At 36.7% G+C, this 18862-nt stretch overlaps 1 protein-coding gene across 11 annotated transcripts in view; it reads right to left on the bottom strand.

The window, feature by feature from the left end:
- CCDC88A (coiled-coil domain containing 88A) overlaps positions 1-18862 on the bottom strand; it is a 152963-nt gene that overhangs the window by 81351 nt on the left and 52750 nt on the right. For all 11 annotated transcript variants that reach the window (XM_037806582.1, XM_037806580.1, XM_037806581.1 and 8 more), the window contains one exon: positions 5825-5994. In XM_037806582.1, coding sequence (XP_037662510.1) covers positions 5825-5994 — 170 coding nt within the window. The remainder of the gene's footprint in view (positions 1-5824; positions 5995-18862) is intronic.

Here is an 18862-nt window from a genome sequence, read left to right as displayed (position 1 = left end):
AAATACACAAACCATAAATGCCCAGTGAACTCCAAATAGAATAAATCCAAATAAACCCACTCCCAGGCATATTCTGGTCAGACTGTCAAATACTGAAGAGAAGGAGCAAGTTCTGAACGCAGCAAGAGAAAAGCAATTCACCACAAAGGAAACAACGTAAGACTAAGTTGTGACTACTCAACGGCCACCATGGAGGCGAGGAAGCAGTGACAAGACATAGTTAAAGCTCTGAGAGAGAAAACTTTCCAATCAAGAATCCTTTATTCAGCAAAACTCTCCTTCAAATTTCAGGGAGAGCTTAAAATTTTCACAGACAAACAAATGCTAAGAGAGTTTGCCAATGAAAGACCTGCCCTACTTCAGATAGTAAAGGGAGCCTTACCGACAGAGAAACAAAGAAAGGAGAAAGAGATATAGAGAATTTTAACAGACATATATAGAACCTTACATCCCAAATCACCAGGACACTCATTTTTCTCTCGTGATCAAGGATCTTTCTCCAGAATGGACCATATGCTGGGACATAAAACAAGCCTCAATAAATTAAAACAAACAAACAAAATAATTCAACATATTCAAAGCACAATCTCTGACCACAATGGAATACAAATAGAAGTCAATAATTTTTGAATTGTAACTCCACTATTTACCTCCTACATGATACAAAATACACAAACTCTAATGCAAATCAGTGGTTTTGAACTCAATGTAAAATATATAATTTTTGACAAAAACTATATAAAGTTGGGGGAATGGAGGAGTATAGGAACATAATTTATGTGCTCTATTGAAATTAAGTTGGTATCAAAGAAAAACAACATTGTTATGGATTTAAGAGTTTAATTTAAGCCCCACAGTAAACACAAAGAAATTATCAGAGAATATGACCATAGAGATGAAAAGAAGAGTATGGGTTAAGAGCAATGGGGGAAAGGGCAATGGGGAGTTAAGAAAGGAGTGTAGGGTTGCTGTTTGAGGTGAAGGGAAATTTCTGGTAATGGATGGTGGGAAGGTGATAGCATTAAAACATTCTAAATGTGATTAATCTCACTAATGGAATGCTAGGGAGGGGATGGAATGGGAAGATTTAGGCTGTATGTATGTTTCCACAATTGAGAAAAAAAAAAAAAAAGACAGTGTAAATAGATGACAATTGAATGCCAAGGATGACCCTGGATGGGATCTGAGGATGGAGGACAGGAGGCTCAAAGGGACATAGGTGAGACATAAGGAAAAGGAAATATCATTTTCCTTTTGTATCATTGTTGAATCTCTTGTACTTCTCAGCTGCACGTAATGGGATTGCATAAAAGAATGTTCTTGTTCGTGGGAATTGTATATGTGAATTATAGTGTTTGTTCTAGGATGTGTGCAGCTAGCTCTCAAATGTTCACAAGACAGAGCAATAGATGATGGATGATAGATAGGAAGAGAGGGAGGGAAAGAAATAGCAGTGTGACAACATGTTAAATTTAGTGGATCGGGGTATTGGGGGAGGGAGGTCAGGGAATGCTGGAGTTCTGTGTATGGGGTTTGTACTGTTTTTACAACTGTTCCTATAACTTAGAATTTATTTCAAAATAAAATTAAAAAAAAAAACTATAATGGGGGAGGGATGACTGTAAAAAAATAATGGGGGGGATAAGGGATATGGGATATTTTGGGTTTTCTTATTTTTATTTCTTTTTTTTCTGGAGTAATGAAAATATTCTAAAATTGACTGGTGATGACTGCACAACTATGTGATGATACTATGAGCCACTGATTGTATATTTTAGATGGATTATATGGTATATGAATATGTACCAATAAAATTGCATTAAAAACATCTTTTTAATGTTTGTGTTCTTCAGATTATATCCTTCTCATTCTTCATACTCTTCTTGGGCAATCTTACGCACTCTCAAAATTTCAGCTACTATTTGTATGCTGCCTATTATCCTGCATATGCATTTTAGTGACCCCAAATCTCTATTCTGCAACTTAGACCAGACAGTCAACAACCCAATGATCATCCCCACCTAGATGTTCCTAAATACGTCAGAAACTAGTCTGGCTTTTATCTCATTTTATTCTTCTTCCCTATATTCTCTGAATGAATGGCATGACTGCCCACAAAGACACTGACTATAGGATGCTAGGAATTACACCAAAGACCCCACCCCACCCCACCCACACTTTCTCTCTATTCTCATTGTTATAGGTTTCGATCAGGTCCACACTATTTCTTCCCTGACTATCCTTCGCTCCATCTCGTCACACTGCCATCAAAATTATTTATTTTTCAATCACTATTTATCAAATATCTATTAAGAGTCAGCCACTAGGCTTTCTCTTGTGAGGCTAGCTGCTGCAAGGGAGAGGCTAAGCCCACTTATAATTGTGCCTAGGAGTTCCCCACCCAGAGAGCCTTTTTGTTGCTCAGATGTGGCCGCCCCCTAAGCCCACTAGGCAGGTGAACTCACTATCCTCCCCTGTATGTGGGACTTGACATAAAGGGATTTAAATCCCCCTAGCAACATGGGAAATGACTCCTGGAAAGAAGCCTGGACCCAGCACTGTGGGATTCTGAGGATCTTCTTGACCAAAAGGGGGAAGAGAGATGAAACAAAATGAAGTTCCAGTGGCTGAGAGATTTCAAATGGAGTTGAGAGGTCACTCTGGAGGGTATTCTTATGCACTATACAGATTATCACCTTTTAGTTTTTAATGTGTTGGAATGGCTAGAGGGAAATACCTGAAGCTGTCAAACTGCAACGCAGTGACTTTGATTCTTAAAGACGACTGTAAAACTATGTAGCTTGCATAGTCTGACTGTGTGACTGAAAACCTTGTGGCTCACACTCCCTTTATCCAGTGTATGAACAGACGAGTGGAAAAATGGGGACAAAAATTAGATGAAGAATAAAGTGGAATGAAGGGGATGGAAAGATTTAGACATTCTTTTTTACTTTTATTTTTATTTTGGAGTAAGGAAAAGGTTCAAAAATTGATTCTGGTGATGAATGCACAATTATATGATGGTGCTGTGAATAACTGATCAGACACTGTGGATGACTGTAGGGTGTTTGAATATATCTCAATTAAACTGTATTAAAAAAAGTAAATGAACAATGGGGGGAGGAAGCGAATGGGATGTTTTGGATTTTTTTTATTTTAATTTTATTTTTTGGAGTAATTAAAATGTTCAAAGTTTGATTGTGGTTATGAAAGCACAACTATATGACTTCTATTATAGTACTAATTTCACTTATTTCTTTAAAACTTTCTCTTCCCAACTCAGTAATAAAAAGACAACCCAGCTGAAAACTAGGCAGAGTTGCTGAACAGACATGTCTCTAAAGACATATGAATGGCCAACAAGCATATGAAAAGATGTTCAACATCATTAGTCACCAGGGAAATGCAAATCAAAACCACAAGGTACCAATTTACAAGCACCAGGATGGCTATAATAAAAAAAGATGGAGAGTAACAAGTGTTCACAAGAAAGCAGAGAAATAGGAACCCCTGTGGATTGCTAGTGGAAATGTGAAACAGTGCATCTACTTTGGAAAACAGTTTGGCAGTTCCTCAAAAGGTAAAAATAGAGTTACTATTTGAGCCAGCAATTCCACTCCTGGGTATATACCTAAGAGAACTGAAAACCTGTCTCCACATAAAACCTGTATATGAATAGCAACATTATTCATAAGAGCCCAAAAGTGGAAACAAACCAAATGTCTATCAATTAATGAATGGATAATCAAAATATAACAGAATATTATTCAGTCATACAAAAAATTACTGACACATGCTACAACAAGGATGAACCATGAAGACATTATGCTAAGTGAAAGAAGTCAGTCATAAAAGGCCACATATTGTATGATTCCATTTATATGAAATGTCCAGATAGGCAAATCCATAAAACAGAAAGTAGATTAGTGGTTGTCAGAAACTAGTGGCAGGGAGAATGAGGAGTAATTACTAATAGGTATGGGGTTTCTTCTTGAGGGGATGAAATTGTACTGAAAACAGCTAGTGGGGTTGGTGATGGCTCCAAAACTGGGAATATAATAAAAATCGCTAAATGGTGAACATCAAAAGAATGAATATTATGTTATATGAATTACAGCTCAACAAAGCTCTTATTTATTTTTTTAAAAAGAATCAGTAGTTAATAGCGTATATGAGAGAAAAAGTCTTTCAAACTATGGGATCCATGGAGGTAGAGAATTATTAACAGTCTTTGATATTGCTAACTACTGCAAAAAATGAAATTTATAAGGAATTCCTTCTTCTACCATCCAAATTGCAAATTACACTTTTGATTTTACATATCAAAAGCAATTATATTATGATGTACCACCCATAAATGAGTAGGCTATTGGTTAGTTTGCAACGCTTTCATTACAATTATTTATCGTAGCTTCCACAGGGTAACAGGCAATCTGGACTATTTGTCCACTATGATTTCTACAATTCAGATACTTTAGTAAAGATGTGTCCCAACAGAAAGAGCTTAAAACAAGTGTTAATGGAAGAAATCCATAAAGGAATACACTTTCTAAGAACAACAAAGATATATGGTAGTATTTGATGAAATGCTACTTACTGGGAATACGTCCCACATCTGGCATATTATTTCCTCATTAAATATATCCATTTACACTTTCTAATCAGCATACATGGGGCCAAATTTTATCAATCTCTCTAAGTTACTTGGAATTTTAATACAGTCCGTAGCCCAAGTAAATTTTATTTAAAAATTCCATTTTAATACAGTGCAAATGTTAAATGAATTCACAGCCATCACTGTGGTTCTAATTGCACACTTTATCTAAAGACTGGAGAAGATTGTGCTAAATTATATGGAACGAACTAGTGTTCACTGTTTAGGCTATCCATTAACTGCCAGTCAAACTAATAACAGCAATCTCTTCCCTAATTTTCCTGGTGCAGCTGTTTATAGAATATCCTGGGCGTGTTCACTTCAATAGATACATAATAATGCAGACATCTACAAGTGAAAGCTGTGTATTTCTGTTTTCCGATTCTCTTATAGACTGACGTTTTCTCTATCGTGTAGATTCAATCACTTTCTTAAACTGCTTTAAATAATCACTAAATAAATGTAATACCTATATTGTGGTTTTAAGTTTAAAATCTGCACTCTGAAGCTCAAATTCGGGGGGTGGAACCCTTTGTTCTTTTTTAAGTGCAAAATAAAAAATCTCCAGTAGAAATTGGTCATATTTATACATATGGTTCACCAAGGAATGCCTATGTGACATTTATACTGACTTTTCTGTAATAAACTTTTGAAAGTTAAATAAACATAATTTCATCATACCAACCAAACATGAATATTTACCTTTACTAAGTAATTACTCGGCATTTCAATTTTTCAAAGCAGAAGATACATATCCAGAGTTAATTTTTTTTCAGTAACATCAAAACATTAATTTTAAAAGAGCTAAGCTTATTGATCTGTATCAGTGTTTGCCAGAATTTTGCATTTCAAGGAATGTAAAAAAATAAAAAAGAGACCTCAATTTGCCAAAAAAGGACACTATTTTATAAAATATAGGACATTTTAACACTTGAAAAATAGGAAGGACAATAAATCCAGAATAAATGGCATCCTTTAAACTGAAAAGATTTAGCATTTGGTAAACCTTATGCCAGTCTTATTTTTATAATTTTGACAGATACTGTGAAAGTTTTGACCTAGTCCAGCAATAGAGAACCACTGATCTATACTTCATACATCTAAAATTTGTTTATATGGTTACCTTTGTGACCATATAAATTCAATGAGTCTTGAAAATCAGCAACTTACAGTTCCTGTCTAAGCCTTCTTATCCTGGCCTTAGCATCTGCCAGTTCTACTGACAGATGTTGTCGACTTTCTGTTCGCTTCATGCCTGGAGAACCACAGGGTGACTGGGCAGAAGACGCATGGGGTAGAAATTGAAGACCATCCCGTTCTTCAGAGAGTTCTACGATAGTCTAAGGAATTAAAGAAACACAGAATCACTTTTAGTATTCTATGTACCAGAGAACTAAACAGAGCAACATTAGTCACTAGATCAAGTACTATTCTACAATACCAAAAACAATTTATTGGTTAAAACAACTTAACAGTTAAAAAACCATATTTAGCTGTCATTTTTAAAAGTTTCATTTAACAGTTCATGGATGAGCTATTTAGTAGATAACACTTGTTGTCAAAGAAAAGAAATTAATCTTAGTTTACTTATATCAGAAGAGCGGTTTGTTTAGAACTGTGTTGTCCATGGGAGCCGTTAGTTGTGCTACTGTGCTGTGGGGGAGCCATTAGCAGAAGTGGCTATTTAATTAAAATTTTAAAAAGTTAAAAAAATCAGTTCCTTAGTCACTGTGCCGGTTTGAAGTTGTTATATACCCCAGAAGCGCCACGATCTTTTAACCCAATCTTGTGGGGTGGGACCTTTTGACTGAACGTTTCCATGGAGATATGACCCACCCAACTGTGGGTGAGACCTCTGATTATATTATTTCCATGGAGGTGTGAACCTGCCCATTCAGGTGGGTCTTGATTAGTTTACCAGAGTACTTTTAAGAGAGCTCACAGAGAGAAGGAGCTCAGAGAAGCTGAGAGAGTCATTTTGGAGAAAAGCTAAGATATGTAATCCAGAGTTTGGCCCTGGGAGAAGCTAAGAGCCAACACAGACCCAGATGCTTGGAGATGATGGGAGATGCAGACAAAAGGATGTTTGGAGATGCTAAGCTAAGAAATGAAGCCCAAAGTTCACCCCGGAGAAGCTAAGAGAGGACTCCCAGATGCTTAGAGAGAAATGCCCTGAGAGAAACAGAGAAACAGAGAAACAAGCCAGGACACACAGGAGTTGAGAGACAGAAGCTAAGACAGAAGCCCAGAGACATTTTGGAGAAAGCAACGGAGACCAGAAGCTAATCCTGGGAGAGGCCCAGCAGACTACGGCCATGCGCCTACCCATGTGATAGAGGAACCCCAGATGCCATCGGCCTTTCTTCAGTGAAGGTATCCTCTTGTTGATGCCTTAGTTTGGGCACTTTTAATGGCCTTAGAACTGTAATCTAATAAATCTCCTTTGTAAAAGCCAATCTATTTCTGGTATTTTGCTAATGGCAGCTTTAGCAAACTGGAACAGTCACACTAGTCACATCTCAAGTGCTCAGCAGTCACATATAGCTAGTGGCAACAGTGGTCAACAAAGAAATATAAGCTTTCTATCATGGCAGTACTGGACAGTACTACTCTAGAAGTGTAAACAGGGACCTCAGCAGACCCAACAGGGACCTTAAGATGTAGTCCAAGTTTTTAATTTTGCAGAAAGATTGATTTGTCCACAATTGCACATCTTGTTGAAAGCAATGCCAATACTCGAGGCCAGTCTCTTGACTCCACAACCTATCCTCTCTTTCCTACAACATTAGACTACTTCCAACCTGCTTCCCATTTCAAACCTTCCTTTATTCCTTTCTCCAGAAATCTTTCATGGGACACAAACCTCTTTCTCCTTTTCCTACATTCAAATTTTAAGGGCTATTTAATATAAAGGTACTTCACCCAATCATATTCCTCCATTTTCCTAGTTTTCCTTTTTCTTTATTGGACAATTCTCTTATTCTAAATTTATCTCTCAATTTTTCTTTCAAACTTCTCAGGCAAACTAACGATCTTCTATAGCAAATCCAAATGTACTACTACACCCAACAAAATGGGTAGCGTTACCACCTCAGTACCAAAAAATCATCTTCTCTCTACTTTTTATCACCAAGTTTTCTACTGTCCCCTCTGAATCATTACTTCTTTTTTTCTTTTAAACTAACCACCAGAACTCATTTGTTTATTTTTGGAGTATATTTTAGCACCTGTATCAAGGTCTGTCTTCTCTTCCTGTCTGCAGGAAGGTTTCGGTATGTATGTTGATAAGCCATGGGACTGGACTTCCCATTCCTTCCACCTCCTCTCCATATTCAATACATTACAGGCTTCTCCAGTAAAGGTATTCCTTTCTTGTGCCATGCTCCCTTTACCATCATTACTTCCATGTTGTCACACCTATTGAAAATATTTTTATCCATGCCTGAACCTTTCAACACTCAACTCTTCCCCTTTTTCACTCAGATTATTCCTGGCTATTCTAGAGCTTCTACTCAGCCCAGAACCACAATTAGCCCTTTCAATGTCACTCTTACTTTTAATTTAACACTGCAATGCCATTCTATGATCATGGCTTACTCCTTAGGAAAAAGAAAATGGAACTAATATTTATAGACCTCCTAGCTAGGGGTTTTCTAACAAAATCTCATTTAATACTATGATTTGCAATAGTGGTATTATGTCTATATAGATACGAAGAAACCAGAGAACATACAGATTAAAAACTTAACCGAAGTCACACAAATAATGATAGGTAGAGCCAGAATTCAAATTCAAGTTTGACTCTAAAATTATGTCATTTTCCTTACCAACTACTACCAGTTTTATCTATTCCTACTACAAGGTGATAAAAAGCTCGAAGAGAAAAATTTTAAAATTACCCAGACCTCCTACAGATCTTGACATCCATTTTCAATAAAGCTCTTCCACTGCCCATCAATCATTTTATTGAAACTGTATTGATTTTCTGGTAAATTTCCCCATAAAGACTTGGTTAAACGTTTACCTTTCTACTTAGGCCTCCAACTGCAAACTATCAACACTTTCAACAAATAATCTCTCCTTCAACTTTCCAAAGAAACAAAACCACCTCGGATTAACACATCCATTTTTGTGCATTTCTTGCTCCCAAAACGTATTCCTTACCTAACATTTTCAATTTCTCTCTTTCTATTGGCATTTTCCTCTGTATTACCTACTACATGAGATCATCTTCAAAGATACACAAATGTTTTCTACCTTGGAAAAAAAATTATATTCCCCTTTTACTACCCCTTCCTATTTCTTTCTCTTTCACTGCCACCCCTTAAAGGGTGGCATATGTCCATTGGTAGTACTTCATCAAAACCACCTACCAGTATGCCAATCCCAACCTACTTATCTCTGTCACCAGCGTCACCAATCTCCATAAGAGCCCAGATTCCACCTCCTTGGAATAAACCTTTATTTGTGTATTTTCTTACTGTCCCAATTATCTTTAATCTTGTCTTCTAACATCTCTTGCACTCCCTTTCTGAACCCAGATCTTTATTACCCCACATTTTCATTACTGTAACAGCTGTCAGTCTAGTTGAATCTCTTAACTTCAGACCACTGTGCCTAACACTATCATATTAATCTTTCTTAAACACCATTTGTATTCATTTTTGGCTAAAAATTCTTTAATAGCTCTGCATTTTCTACTACATGAGATCCAAATTTCTTTGCTCAGCTTTCAAAACCTTCCATATGTTGTCATACTTACCCAATTAACCATCTACACTACTTATTCAGTCCAAGGATACTACAGATGACTGAAAATGAAGTAAATCCATGTGCCCAATGAGAAAATTTAAATGAAAGTATTGGCTAACTTTCAGAGATATAGACACCAAATAGCCAAATGTCTTTATTATTTAAATTTAGTTAACATAAATATTTTATATATATTTTATAAATATTTAAAAATACATTACACAAAATATATTTAGAAACTTTCCCATTTCATGAGATAATTTTAATATTTATTAAAATTCATCTAGAGCAACTTTTTGAGTCATATGACAAGAGTTTTCCAGAATATTCATCTTCCTTTAAAATCATTTTGAGATATAGCTGTCACTAGACATTTTATCTCTAGTTCCAAATACTCATTGGCGTACTATTAGGACAGCTGATTCTTTCATTTTTTTTTTTTTTAATATTAGAGGTGCACACACAATTTCATTGCATTTTAGGTACACATCATTGATCTTCACAATACAACAACTTAACACAGTTGTAAAAATGATTCTAATATGTAACAGTATGATGTAAAGTACCCCAAAATAATTAAACTGAATTAAATTCTTTGCCTCTTTTTTTCTGAAGATATTGTGTCCTCTATGAACACTCAACACTAGCATTAATTGAGCTTTTTTAGGTGAGTCTTTCTCAAACAACTTTGTTATTAAAATGTACCTGAAAATGCATCCCATACGATAACCCTTTCAAGCACTAAAACAAAGTAAATTCCTAATTTCTGAGTAATAATTTAGAAAGAATAAACCCTTGTATTTATTTATTGAGAACTTACAATGTGTAAAGCACTTTTCTAGGCTCTGGAGATAAACTGGTAACCAAGTCAAAGTTCCTGCTCCTAAGGAGTTTGCATTCTAAAGGAAGAAAACAGTTAGCATGCAAATATGATCTTCATGTACTGGTAAGTACTACAAAAAAGAGAAAAAGTGGGAGAATGTGATTGGTGGACTTCTTTAGGTAGGGTGGTCAGAAAAGATTTATCTGAGGTAGTAAAATTAAGTTGAGACTTTTGCAGCAGGTATGCAAAGATCTGGGGGAACAGCATTCTGAGCAGAAGGAGTAACAAGTGCAAAGGCCTGAAATAAGAACAAGGCAGGAAAGTTCTGGGGACAGAAAGGTTAGTAGAGCTGAAAAGTAGGCAGAAATGGAGAACAGAGGCCATGGAAAGCTTTCGGAGAACTTATAACTAAGAGAATGATATATCTCATTTATGCTTTAGAAAGACACTCTGGCCATTGCATTAAGGATGGACTGTAAAGAAGTAATATTGGGAGCAGGTATGTGCGGAGAGATGAGGTAGACCCAATACAACCTCTTGATGGGTTGGGTGGGTTAGGCTACAGTGTTTGAATTAACTAATTAAGACTGTTGCCTAGGTTTTTGTTCTGAGCAACGGGATGGAAGATGAATCATATATACTGAGATGGGGAAGGCACTGGAGGTGAGAGTTCAAAGAACAATGGGAAATCAGTAATTTTGTTCAGGTCATATTAACTTAAAATATCTTTTAAACATCCAAATGGTAATGTTGAAATGGTTGTTAGATGTACAAGACTGGTGCGCAAAGGAAGGATCCAAGCTGGAGATACATCTGAATCATCAGCATAAAGATGGTACTTAAAGACATAGGTCTGCATGAGCACACCCAGAGAATACAGATAACAAAGAGAAAAGATTGACTTTTATGACACTCCAGAGTTTTGCTAGACAAAAAGAAGACCGAGTATTAGAAATGAGGTAGGAGGAAAATCAACCTTAGAAGCCTCAAGAAAGTACTTCATGGGGTAGTCAATTGGGTTAAATGCTACTGAGACCAATGAGGCTGGGGACAGAGAAATGACCATGTGCATGAACCACATGGTTAAGGAAAGCATTTTTAAGAGAAGACATATTAAGGTGAGTTTTCCTCAATGGAAATGACCTCGTAGAGAGGGAGAAATGGATGATGCAGGAGTGATAAGGGAAAACTATAGAAGCAAAGTTAGGGTTGGCCACAAATAGTAGCAGATACTTCCTCCTTGTATTAGTATGGGAAATTCCGGAAGGCTGATGAATGTGGTGGTTTAAAAAAAAAAAAAAAGATTCTTTTCTGGTGGTATCTATTTTCTCTGAAATGTGAGGCAAAGGCACTAGATGAAAGTAAGGTAGGAAAGGGGATTGAGAATTTTGAGAAAAGTGAAGAGATGAAATCAATTCTGGAGAATGGGAAACCGAATTTATTAGGGAATTATATAACTGATAGAGTGTTAAGTGATCATTTGAGATAAGTAATCACATATTAGTCCAATCAGCATGGCTGTATGATTTTTCTCCAGGAATATTTACAACTCTACTTTCATGAATTTACCATATTTACTTCCATCTCTATGCTTTTACTATCAATGTTGTTCTCCTCACCCTAACTCCCACTGAATCACTCAGAACGTATATGTGATATGATACATTAGAATATGAGTTCCATTTGGGCAGGGATTTTGTCTTTTTTTTCTAGTACTGTATCTCCACTAAAACGGTACCTGGTACAGAGAAAGTGTTCCGGTTTGCTAGAGCTGTCATTGTGCAAAAATATCAGAAATGGATTGGCTTTTATAAAGGGGATTTATTAGGTTACAAATTTACAGTTCTAAAGTCATAAAAGTGTCCTTACTAAGCCATCAACAAGATGAACAGCTGATGGCATCCAGAACAGCTCTGTCAGCTGGGAAAGCATGTGGCTGGCATCTGCTGGTCCTTTTCTCCTGGGTTGTGTTTCAAAATGGCTTTCTCCAAAAGGTCTCTGAGCTTTTGTCTTTGCTCTTCTCTCTCAGCTCTTGTGCATTCTTGCTTCTTTATCCCAAGGCGTTTCTCTCTAAGCATGTGAGGGTCCTCTCTTAGCTTCTCTGGGGCAGACTCTGGGCTTCATCTCTTAGCATCTCCAAATGTCCTTCTGTCTGCATCTCCACGTGACTCCAAGCATCAGGGTCTCTGTCAGCTCTTAGCTTCTCTTCAAAATATCTCTCTCAGCTTCTCTGAGCTCCTTCTGTCCGTGAACTCTCTTAAAGGGCTCTAGTGATCTAATTAAGACACACCCTGAATGAGCAGGGTCCACACCTCCATGAAAATGATCTAATCAAAAGGTCTCACCCACAGTCGGTGAGTCACATCTCCATGCAAACACTCATTCAAAAAGTTCCACCTATTCAACAAGATTGGATTAAAAGATCATGGCTCTTCTGGGGTCCATAACAGCTTCAAACCAGCACAGTAAGTATTCAATAAATATTAGTTTCATATAGACAAATAAATCAGCATTTATTTAGATGCTAGTTCATATTTTTCATGGGCAAATAATGTAGTTTACCTATTAAACCAGGATAAACTCTTTCTTTTACTTCTTTCCTTTCTTCTTACCTAGCATAGTACAAAGCACAAGAAGATGTGCTCAAAAATACCCAACTAAGTGATTCACAAAATGGGGAACTCAACGAAAGCACAGAAGACAGACACTACACTTGAACTTAGTAGGTGATACAAAAGAGACATCAAGAGCTTCTAGATGCCAAGAGCACAAAACAATGGGCCTCAAAATACCTTTTTAAGAAAAATATAGAAGTGAAAACCTATACCAAAAGCTAAAAGTATGTAGCTTACAAGTTATCTAATTAAAAAGACAGAAAAAACACTCCAGCCAACTCCCCCTAAAAAATATCCACAGATAATGTCCATTAAAGATTAGCTAGACATTTTGACTTTTCTCTAATGATGATGGTTTCTGGCACTCAAAGTCTATGCATCTTTTAAAAAAAAAGTCATTAAATTTTGCTTTAATTAGAAATAACTTTAATTTTATAAGCCCCGCTGATCCTTTGTATCCTAGGCATTCGCTAGTTACAAGCAAAATCTTCCTTCTTTAAATTCCTGTAGTAGTTAAATAAGTATTTCTTTTGCTTCTTAACACTTTCAAATTATACTACATACTATAACAATCTTTGGTTGTCGTTTTTTTAAACAGTTTATCAGTGGGTAGCCCCCAAGTACTCCAGCACAGGACCTTGCAAAAAGCTACTGTTTATTAATATATGTTGAATAATAAAAACAAAAAGATATATCAATGCTAAGAAAAAATTCAGGTGACATAATAGTTCTACTTATAAAACTCTTTATTAGAGAAAAGAACAAAAAGGAAAAAAAGAGGAGTGTTCAGCACAATCAAGGATTTAGGCAAAGATATTATAATGGTTAGGAACACAACCATCAGAGTTAGACAGACCCAGTAAGTAACTTAACCTTTCCGAGCTCTAGTATCTTTATTTATAAAATGGGGTTACTGTGCAGATTTAATAAGATAGTATGTGTTAAATTCTCAACACAACGCCTGGCATAATCTAAATTTTTTAATAACTAATACCATTATTGTTAAAGATTTGTGCGCAATTATAATACTGAAAAATGGAAAAGACCTAAATGACTAACAATAAGGGACTGATTATTTAGTTTATTTAAATTATGGTATGCTGGACAATACATTTGTATCCAGATAAAATCTGTTATGATCTGACAAATTTTATAAATGTTCAGAGATATTTATCAAAATATATAGAAATATATAGTGGTATTCTAAACAGTGACAATAAATTAGGGATCTTAAACTCACTAAAATCTCCTATTTCATTTTTAGTTAAAGGTGAAGGCTGAAGAGATCCTTGTTCCATAGCATTAAGAATCAAAACGAAAAGAAATTAAAGACACAGTAACCACATTACAGTTTATCGATTGTAGAAAAAACAATTTTGACAAAAGATCAGTCAGAACAGAAAGTTACAAAGAAAACTTTATAAGAACTTGTTTTAATCCAACTGAACAATATAAATTTATAATATTCACATAGTATTTTTATTTGTGTAACATTTTTCACAATTATTTTTAATTACCTTGGCTAATTAGCTACTAGTGATCTAAATTGTAAAAAAAAAAATCTCTTCCCCAGAAAACTGGATTTAAACTAGCTAGAAACTTGTTTCCAAATACCTGGGACAAAAAAATATGACCCTTTTTTTTCCTTGTTAGAAAAACAGATTTCAACTGAAGTGCTTAATCAGGCAGGATGAAAGATTTGCTTAATGTTTTAAAAAATGAAAGATTTTAAAAGATTTCTCAATCCCTCTACAGAGTGTTACATTTTCCTTTTAGTCTTGAAACATACTTATCAATGTTTGTTAACATTTCTCCAAAATACTTTTCCCCTTCCCTCCATATTAATCATAAGTGAGATCAAACATTTTATCCATGACCATGAAATCAAGAAACATGCAACCAAAATATGAATTTTTATAAGTTAATTCCTCAGAAGTCACAGGACACATTAAAATGCCTTTAATAACTTAAAATACAAATAGAAGGATATTCTGGAAAATGGATAAAGAAGTGAAAAAACTCTAGAATAAAAAAGAAGACAGCATACGGCTTAAAAACAAATTGAAGATGAAATACTAATGTAAGTATCTCAGCATATGTTTGATACATCCTGGCGATGTTTTTAAATTCGGTCTTCCTCTTTTGATCTGACACTGCACAGGCTTTTTTTTTTTTTTTTTTTTTTTTTTGTTAAATGTAATCCTCACTCTAAAATATTTATTTATTCCATCTTTTAATGCCTGAAGAAAAATTGAAAATTTCCATCAAAACTGACTACACTCTATAGAGGTATGTTTTGTTCAGGAAAAAAAAATCTTTAGCAATTTCCTCTACGTAGTCTTTCATTGGTTTCAAGAGTAATCATACAAATTATCTATAAATAAGCTCAAAACTGTCTCTTCATATAAATGGAACAAATGATCAAAGCTATACATTCCCACGAATGCTAGAGTACCTTGGTCTGCTATTAAGAACATATTACTCACCACCATATGCACTGAAGTCTAGATTTCCCTGAAATTACACACTGCATTAGAATGTAGACAGAAAATTTGGTTCAATTTTACTTTTTAAAAAGTGAAGTACTGGAGGCGGGGCAAGATGGCAGACTGGTGAGCTGTATGTTTTAGTTACTCCTCCAGGAAAGTAGGTAGAAAGCCAGGAACTGCGTGGACTGGACACCACAGAGCAATCTGACTTTGGGCATACTTCATACAACACTCATGAAAACGTGGAACTGCTGAGATCAGCGAAATCTGTAAGTTTTTGCGGCCAGGGGACCCGCGCCCCTCCCTGCCAGGCTCAGTACCGTGGGAGGAGGGGCTGTCAGCTCCGGGAAGGAGAAGGGAGAACTGCAGTGGCAGCCCTTATCGGAAACTCATTCTACTGATCCAAACTCCAACCATAGATAGACTGAGACCAGACACCAGAGAATCTGAGAGCAGCCAGCCCAGCAGAGAGGAGACAGGCATAGAAAAAAAACAACACGAAAAACTCCAAAATAAAAGCGGAGGATTTTTGGAGTTCTGGTGAACATACAAAGGGGAAGGGCCCTGAGGCGCATATGCAAATCCTGAAGAAAAGCTGATCTCTCTGCCCTGTGGACCTTTCCTTAATGGCCCTGGTTGCTTTGTCTCTTAGCATTTCAATAACCCATTAGATCTCTGAGGAGGGACCTTTTTTTTTTTTTTTTTTTTTTATCCTTTTTTCTTTTTCTAAAACAATTACTCTAAGAAGCCCAATACAGAAAGCTTCAAAGACTTGCAATTTGGGCAGGTCAAGTCAAGAGCAGAACTAGGAGAGCTCTGAGACAAAACGCAATAATCCAGTGGCTGAGAAAATTCACTAAACACCACAACTTCCCAAGAAAAGGGGGGTGTCCGCTCACAGCCATCATCCTGGTGGACAGGAAACACTCCTGCCCATCGCCAGCCCCATAGCCCAGAACTGCCCCAGACAACCCAGTGTGACGGAAGCACTTCAAATAACAGGCACACACCACAAAACTGGGCGTGGACATTAGCCTTCCCTGCAACCTCAGCTGATTGTCCCAGAGTTGGGAAGGTAGAGCAGTGTGAATTAACAAAGCCCCATTCAGCCATCATTTCAGCAGACTGGGAGCCTCCCTACACAGCCCAGCAGCCCAGAACTGCCCTGGGGAGACGGCACTCACCTGTGACATAGCACAGTCATCCCTCAACAGAGGACCCGGGGTGCACGGCCTGGAAGAGGGGCCCACTTGCAAGTCTCAGGAGCCATACGCCAATACCAAGGATTTGTGGGTCAGTGGCAGAGACAAACTGTGGCAGGACTGAACTGAAGGATTAGACTATTGCAGCAGCTTTAAAACTCTAGGATCACCAGGGAGATTTCATTGTTAGAGCCACCCCCACCTCCCTGACTGCCCAGAAACATGCCCCATATACAGGGCAGGCAACACCAACTACACATGCAAGCTTGGTACACCAATTGGACCCCACAAGACTCACTCCCCCACTCACCAAAAAGGCACAGCAGGGGAGAACTGGCTTGTGGAGAACAGGTGGCTCGTGGACGCCACCTGCTGGTTAGTTAGAGAAAGTGTACTCCACGAAGCTGTAGATCTGATAAATTAGAGATAAGGACTTCAATTGGTCTACAAATCCTAAAAGAACCCTACCAAGTTCAGCAAATGCCACGAGGCCAAAAACAACAGAAAATTATAAAGCATATGAAAAAACCAGACGATATGGATAACCCAAGCCCAAGCACCCAAATCAAAAGACCAGAAGAGACACAGCACCTAGAGCAGCTACTCAAAGAACTAAAGATGAACAATGAGACCATAGTATGGGAGATAAAGGAAATCAAGAAGACTCTAGAAGAGCATAAAGAAGACATTGCAAGACTAAATAAAAAAAATGGATGATCTTATGGAAATTAAAGAAACTGTTGACCAAATTAAAAAGATTCTGGACACTCATAGTACAAGACTAGAGGAAGTTGAACAAAGAATCAGTGACCTCGAAGATGACAGAATGGAAAATGAAAGCATAAAAGAAAGAATGGGGAAAAAAATTGAAAAAAATCAAAATGGACCTCAGGGATATGATAGATAATATGAAACGTCCAAATATAAGACTCATTGGTGTCCCAGAAGGGGAAGAAAAGGGTAAAGGTCTAGGAAGAGTATTCAAAGAAATTGTTGGGGAAAACTTCCCAAATCTTCTAAACAACATAAATACACAAATCATAAATGCTCAGCGAACTCCAAATAGAATAAATCCAAATAAACCCACTCCGAGACATATACTGATCACACTGTCAAACACAGAAGAGAAGGAGCAAGTTCTGAAAGCAGCAAGAGAAAAGCAATTCACCACATACAAAGGAAACAGCATAAGACTAAGTAGTGACTACTCAGCAGCCACCATGGAGGCAAGAAGGCAGTGGCACGATATATTTAAAATTCTGAGTGAGAAAAATTTCCAGCCAAGAATACTTTACCCAGCAAAGCTCTCCTTCAAATTTGAGGGAGAGCTTAAATTTTTCACAGACAAACAAATGCTGAGAGAATTTGCTAACAAGAGACCTGCCCTACTGGAGATACTAAAGGGAGCCCTACAGACAGAGAAACAAAGAAAGGACAGAGAGACTTGGAGAAAGGTTCAGTACTAAAGAGATTCGGTATGGGTAAAATAAAGGATATTAATAGACAGAGGGGAAAAATATGACAAACATAAACCAAAGGATAAGATGGCTGATTCAAGAAATGCCTTCACGGTTATAACGTTGAATGTAAATGGATTAAACTCCCCAATTAAAAGATATAGATTCACAGAATGGATCAAAAAAAATGAACCATCAATATGTTGCATACAAGAAACTCATCTTAGACACAGGGACACAAAGAAACTGAAAGTGAAAGGATGGAAAAAAATATTTCATGCAAGCTACAGCCAAAAGAAAGCAGGTGTAGCAATATTAATCTCAGATAAAATAGACTTCAAATGCAGGGATGTTTTGAGAGACAAAGAAGGCCACTACATACTAATAAAAGGGGCAATTCAGCAAGAAATAACAATCGTAAATGTCTATGCACCCAATCAAGGTGCCACAAAATACATGAGAGAAACACTGGCAAAACTAAAGGAAGCAATTGATGTTTCCACAATAATTGTGGGAGACTTCAACACATCACTCTCTCCTATAGATAGATCAACCAGACAGAAGACCAATAAGGAAATTGAAAACCTAAACAATCTGATAAATGAATTAGATTTAACAGACATATACAGGACATTACATCCCAAATCACCAGGATACACATACTTTTCTAGTGCTCACGGAACTTTCTCCAGAATAGATCATATGCTGGGACATAAAACAAGCCTCAATAAATTTAAAAAGATTGAAATTATTCAAAGCACATTCTCTGACCACAATGGAATACAATTAGAAGTCAATAACCATCAGAGACTTAGAAAATTCACAAATACCTGGAGGTTCAACAACACACTCCTAAACAATCAGTGGGTT

The sequence above is a fragment of the Choloepus didactylus genome, chromosome 17, assembly GCF_015220235.1.
Source record: "Choloepus didactylus isolate mChoDid1 chromosome 17, mChoDid1.pri, whole genome shotgun sequence".
In the NCBI taxonomy this organism is placed as follows: Eukaryota; Metazoa; Chordata; class Mammalia; order Pilosa; family Megalonychidae; genus Choloepus; species Choloepus didactylus.
Note: the sequence above shows the minus strand (reverse complement) of the source record. Positions and strands in the feature narration are given on the sequence as shown.